We start from the raw sequence: 5875 nt of genomic DNA on the forward strand, positions 1-5875 counted from the left end.
GCAAAGCTGGTGCCCGGGAGCAGCCCAAAGGCCCCCCCCCCAACCCGGCATCATTAGCTGCTTGCTCTGCTGGGCCCCGCCGCAGCCTGCCGCGCGTCTGCAGCGTCCGTCTGTCCCGCCAGCTGCCTGCTGTCAGGCAGCTGATGGCCATTGTCCTGGGCCGGCAGCTCCACACGCCGGGTGCTGCARCCCTGCTGCCAAAGGCGGCCCGGGCGCCTTCCCTGCGCCTGGGGCTCCGCGTGCGGCAGGCCGCCAGCCACCGCCGTCCCCGAGCTCCCGAAACAGAGCGACCCGGCAGCGTCACGCCACTCCCTCCTCGCGGAAGGAGGCCAGCAGGGGAAGAGCCTCAGCGCTGCGCTAAGCTGAGACCAGCCCACTCGGCTCATGCGTGAGGTTCCCAGGCAAGTCCTGGAGATGGGCAGTAGCCCCRGTCCCTCTCCATCCTACGCCCTCGGCTGAGCACCCTCCAGTCCCCTGCTGGGGTGGCAGGCTGGGAGCGCCCTGCCCCTGCAGGCAGCGTTTCCCCCGCAGAAGCTGCCTGCCAGCGCTGGTCCCTCCTGCCCCAGGGCAGCTCGGCTGCTCAGCGGCCTCTCCCAGCCGGCAGGTGCCCCAGCTCTGCAGCGGGGCTCGAGCACCCCGGAGGCAGGAGAGGAAGGTCCATAGCTGCTGCAGGGCGAGAAGGGCCAGCTGCCAGGGTGACCCTGCTTCCTCCACRTGGACGGTGCCAGGCAGTGCTGGGCTCCTGCAGGACATGTCTGCCTCTTCCCAGCCTCCCAGCAGCCCCTCCTCTCTTCACTATGGTTTTCTGCCAGGATATGAGAGGATCCTGCTAAAATTACCCAGTTACCCGACGTGACTCGGCAAAGAGGTGAGTTTAGGGCAGGGGGAGCAAGAACTCCTGGCCATCTGGGTCTTGAAGCATTTTCCAAGTGATTTGCAAGGATGCTGGGGAAGCAGAGGGTGCCTAATAGCATACAGCAACCTGCCAAGAGCTCAAATCACAGCCAGGGAATAATTTATCCTGGAGCGAATACATCTGCTCACCTGGAGCCCAGTGCAGCTGAGCCTGCCTTGGTTTTTATGCAAAACAAGGCTGAGCCCTGCAATGCCTGCTGCTCCACGGCTTCTAGCGCTTCGGGTGCTGCTTCCCCTGCCCCRGGGGGAGCAGGGCTTCCCAATACCCTCTGTTGCAGGCAGCAGGACATCAAGACACCACTGGCACACGTGAGCCAGGATTACACATCCCCAGGTGCGTTACTGCCAGCCCGGGAAATCTCAGCTTTCCTGCACTCAGCCCTAGGGATCGCCAGCTCTGGAAACGCTCAGCACAGAGCCCTTTGGTCGGGCAGAGAGCGGGACCGCCCCTGGACAGGGAAGAAGCTGTGTCTACGAGCCCCTCGAGCCCCTCTGGGAAGCAGCCAGTGCCTCCCCGCTCCTTGCTAATCAGCTTGACGTGGTGGGAGGCAGGAGCAGAGCCCAGGGCCCCCAGGCCAGCAGGAGCTGCTGCAGCTGCTCCGCCTGCTCCAAAGCTCAGAGGCGGCTGCAGCACCAGCTCCGTCTCAGCGCAAGGAGCAGCCAGCAGTGCCAGTGCCCGCGAGCTGCACGGCGTATCCGCGACCACCTCCTCTCGCTGCAGGGTAGCCAGGCAATGGCTGGGGGCCGCAGGAGCCCCTGTGGCCCTGGCTGCAGCGAGGAGCCCCCGACACAGCGTCTTCAGTAGCTAATTCACCCCCGGGGCAGCAGATCCTCTCCCGCACAGCAGCCTGGCTCCAGGTTGTCTCCCAGCACTACCCACAGCAGTGCTTTTCAGGCATGGCATACGGGCACTGCCAGACAAGTACCCATGAGCTCACTCACGGATCGCCTCGATCCTCCAGCTCCAGCCCCTTTGAGGAAGTGACTGGCTTCCTCTACGGCAGGGCCACTTGGAGCCTGCTGGAGAGGTGAAACCCCATCGCCCCAGAGAAAACTCCCCCCCAAGAATGAGGCAGCAGGCAGTTTGGGGGAAAGGAGACTTTAATCTGCCCAGTACCTAGTCCATAGTGCAAAGAGTTAACCTTAAGGCAAAGCTTTCTCTCTTTGTTTATAAATCACAAACAGGCCCTAAAAAGACAAGCGTGACTGCTATAATAGAAATGGGCTTGAGAGAAACTGCAGTCCTGGAAGGTGTCCTTCCTCCCCTGAAAACGCACCTGGGGAACACTGTGCCTCAGCATTCACAAGCTGTCCCCAGCCACACATTGCTGCCTGCAGCCAGGAGCACGGCCAGCAATCYCACCCCCAGACACCTCCAAAGGCACCCAGAGGGAGGGTCCGGCTGTCCAGCTCCTCTGGAGGGAGCATCCCTGTGGGAGCCCAGGACAGGCTGGGTTGGGATCCCCGAGGAAGGCAGCCTGCGGGGTTGTGCTCGCTGCTGGGGGGCTCGGCCACCCTAGCTGCAGAAGTTGCTGGGGATGGTGAACACTAACACGAGTGGTGTGACTGGGATGGCAAAGACAAGGGGCTGAGCAACACGGCCAGGCCATGCAGCTTTGCAGCCCCAGTACGTGGGATGGAAGCAGCTGACAGCCCAGGGAACAGGCCCTTCTAACGCACTGTCAGTCCTCAGTAGCCCAGTTGGCCTAGGAAGCCCCTCCTGCCCTTAGCGACACATGGGGAACCAGCCCCCGCAGTGCCCCCCCAGAGCAACGCCGCTCTTGAACAAGATCGTATCTTGTCCTTGTCACAGGTCAAGTCTGCAGTGAAGAAGTGTCTCCCACCACGGCCTGGCCTTCTTGCTGTCTCCACTTGGACTTAGATCACTTATCAATTATTAGTTAACAGGAGCAGTGAGGAAACCACGCCAGCCGCCTGCAGGCTCTTGGCTTGCGATCTAGGAGTTGAGGCTCTTTCCAATTTAAGTGCTCCAGCTGAAATTGGCTCTGGAGCGTGGCTGACCCCAGGCAAGCAGCCGGAAAAGGGAGAGCTTTTCAGTGCAAGGCTCTCTTGGAGCCCAGTAATTTCTTGGAACGGTGCTGGTTGACTAAGCCAGGATGAGCTGCCTTAGCTCTCCCCAGCCAGCAGCAGATGGCATGGCTTGACTTCTGGGGACACTTTTAAATAAAATTAGTTGCATTTCAAATTTCAGACAGGCAGTAAGACAGAACAGCAGTGGAATCTTGCTCTAATCAAATACAGATGTGGCCCTGGTACTGCTGTGGATCCACAGCATGATGCGCAGCACTTGTACCAGGAGCTGGAATGTCTCAGTGGGCTCCCAGGAGGACTGGAGTGTCCCCTCTCCTCCCAAATGGTTGTTCACTCTAGCCAGCCCAGCCTGGGGCACAGCAAGCTTTGTTATGAACCACCCAGCTCCTTGGCAGCCCAAGCCCAGAGACTGGGCTGTAGAATCTGTGTTATCCAGGGAGGATTCTCCAGAGTTAGCTCAGACACGCACTGCTGCCGCCAAGGTTAGGGCAGGGCTGTGTGAACGCGGGCCACCTCCCGGCCTCTCCAAGCAGCACCACTGTCTCTGCAGAAAGAGTAACTCCCACCCCCAGCCCCAGCCCCACGTGTGAGTAACCTGGTATGTGCTTGCTATTCTTGCATAGGTGACGCGTGGAAGTAGCTGCGACACTGAGCTCTGCAGTCAGCCGGCCTGCAGGGAGCCCGCGTTCTCTGCGGCTCCTCGCTGTCCCAGCAAGGGGAAGAGGAAGATCAAAACTCAAAGCCACAGTGGCCAGGATACTAAAAGTACTGCTGTGGCCCCAGAAATCTTGCTGTTCTCCAGCTGGGAGCCAAGCTCAGCCCTTTGGTAGCGAAGCCTAAAAACTGGAGCGTGCTCCAGCCTTAAAAAAGGGGCACACTTCTCCCTCCCCTGGGAGCTCAGTTGGCGGGAGGGGGAAGGAGCAGTAAGAATTGAGTCTGCCRGGCAGCTTTCAGGCAGGTCATGGCCAAACCTGGGTAGCAAACCCCTCCTTTGCCTTGCACTAGCCCCTGTGATTCCCAGAAGGGCACAGCTTTTCCATCAGCTTTGGCTAGGAGGCACCAGAGCATCTTTCTGAGCTCTGCTTTGGATTTCAAACTGCTGTAAGCTCAAGGCAACAGGCCCTGAAACAGCAAATGTCAACACAAAAAGATAAATCTTTTGGCCTGCTGCAGAGATCAGCTATTGTGCTTGCTAGCAACAGTTACAGGCTAGTTATATTACAAGTGTGGCTAACAGACACGCTCAACAGCCTCTTCCCCTTTCGGCACCACCCTCAGGTCTTTGGAAAACTCGAGGCAGCACTGGGAAGAGCAATTCTGCTTCTGGATAAAGCAGCAACAGGAATGGTCCTTGACCTGGAAAAAATATCCAAGCTACCCGCTGCTGGGTTCACAAGTACACGTTGAGCGTCTGCAGAATCATCTGGCGACACAGAGGGCAGTTGCGCTGGTAGATGGCCTGCTGGAGCAAGACTTCCGTGCACTCCTGACACAGGCAGAGGTGCCTGCAAGGCAGAAGCAGGACTGTCTTGGTTTGGTCTTGACAGATGACACATTTCTTACGTTCCTCTTGTTCCTTCAGGAGCATCCAGGGATCGTTGTCCGGAGCAGTCTCACCATCCCCAGCTGCCGCATTCAGCTGTTCTCTCCTTGGAGCTTTTGCCCAGGAGGTGCTCGGCTCTTCCCTGGGTGGCTGGAGACGCTGTCCTGTGAGAGCGCTTCGACTCAGAGCCGGACGTGCATGTGGTACCTGCTCAACATCCGGCTGGTCCTCGTGCTCCCCACCTGCCATCTGGCCGCCCCCTCCCAGCGCACCCCTGCCAGCAGCTGCTGGTCTCGGGGCAGGCGTGGCTGCCCCTCGCTGGTTGCTCTCCTGGTTCATCGTTCTGCCTCCTCTGCTCCAGTTGGCCACCTGGAGACTCCAGTCCACCAACCTGCGCCAGGCCTGGGAGGTCATGACCATGCCCAGCGACAGGACTGCCACCTGATAGAGCCGCCACACATCCCTCTGCAGGCGGTGGTAGGACGGCAGCGTGTTCAAGTACCCAAGCACATGGCCTGCCAGCGTCCACAGCAACCCAGGGTTGAAGACAAAAGTGCTGACGACAACGATAAGGATGAGCAAGACCAGGCCATAGATATTCACAAAGAAGACACTGATCAAGAGCTTGATGRCGGAGGCCAGAATCTCGAAGGCCAGCTGGCAGGGCGACCACAGCAGAATGGACACGGCGATGGCGCTGCTGGAGACGTGCGCGAGGAAGGCAGCCAGGAGGTCGGTGACTCTCAGGAAAGGGCTGACGATTGAATCCCACAGGGCCACCACCAAGGTGAAGAGGTTCTGCATGCCGATGAGGCACATGTTGATGATGCTGTTCACGAAGTAGGCGAGCAGGCTCATGCAGATGGCCAGGCCTTCACACACCTGCCTCACCAGGGTCTGGCCAGAGCCGAGCAGGTTGTAGAGCCCGCGGTGGAGAAACTCCTTGCTCCGCAGTGACAGGTGAGAGAGGAGGTGCCCCACCACCTTGAGTCCTTCCAGGCCGGAGCAGCAGCTGCGCAGCAGGCTGGCGAGGCTGTGCAGGACACCGAGCACCAGGCAGCAGGCCGCTTCAGCCAGGGACGCCAGGCAGAGGAGCAGCCCATTCCAGCAGGCAAGCACGCCAGCCACGGCGGTGCCGGGGAGGTTGTAGACCAAAGCGACCAGCCACAAGAGCACCGACACGAGCGAGGACACCAGGAAGAAGTTCACGTCCAGCACGAAGCCCAGGAGGTCCAGGGCCAGCCGCAGGCCGCGGAGCAGCAGGAACACCAGGTCCATGGCGGCGCTGGGGCAACCCGCTGGGGGCAGGAGGCCAGTCCCGGCTGGGGGGGGAGCCGCAAACGCGGGGACGGGACGCGACACGGC

At 60.1% G+C, this 5875-nt stretch overlaps 1 protein-coding gene across 1 annotated transcript; it reads right to left on the reverse strand.

Annotated features, from left to right (window-relative positions):
• Positions 1-1998: 1998 nt before the first annotated feature.
• On the reverse strand, positions 1999-5869 carry RNF26 (ring finger protein 26). The gene has a single exon (XM_085316855.1). It carries the CDS (start codon positions 5786-5788, stop codon positions 4358-4360), a length of 1431 nt encoding a protein of 476 aa, XP_085172981.1. The 5' UTR covers positions 5789-5869; the 3' UTR covers positions 1999-4357.
• Positions 5870-5875: the final 6 nt, after the last annotated feature.

This window comes from Rhea americana, unplaced genomic scaffold, assembly GCF_003343005.1.
Source record: "Rhea americana isolate MKP2758 unplaced genomic scaffold, rheAme1 scaffold_48, whole genome shotgun sequence".
In the NCBI taxonomy this organism is placed as follows: Eukaryota; Metazoa; Chordata; class Aves; order Rheiformes; family Rheidae; genus Rhea; species Rhea americana.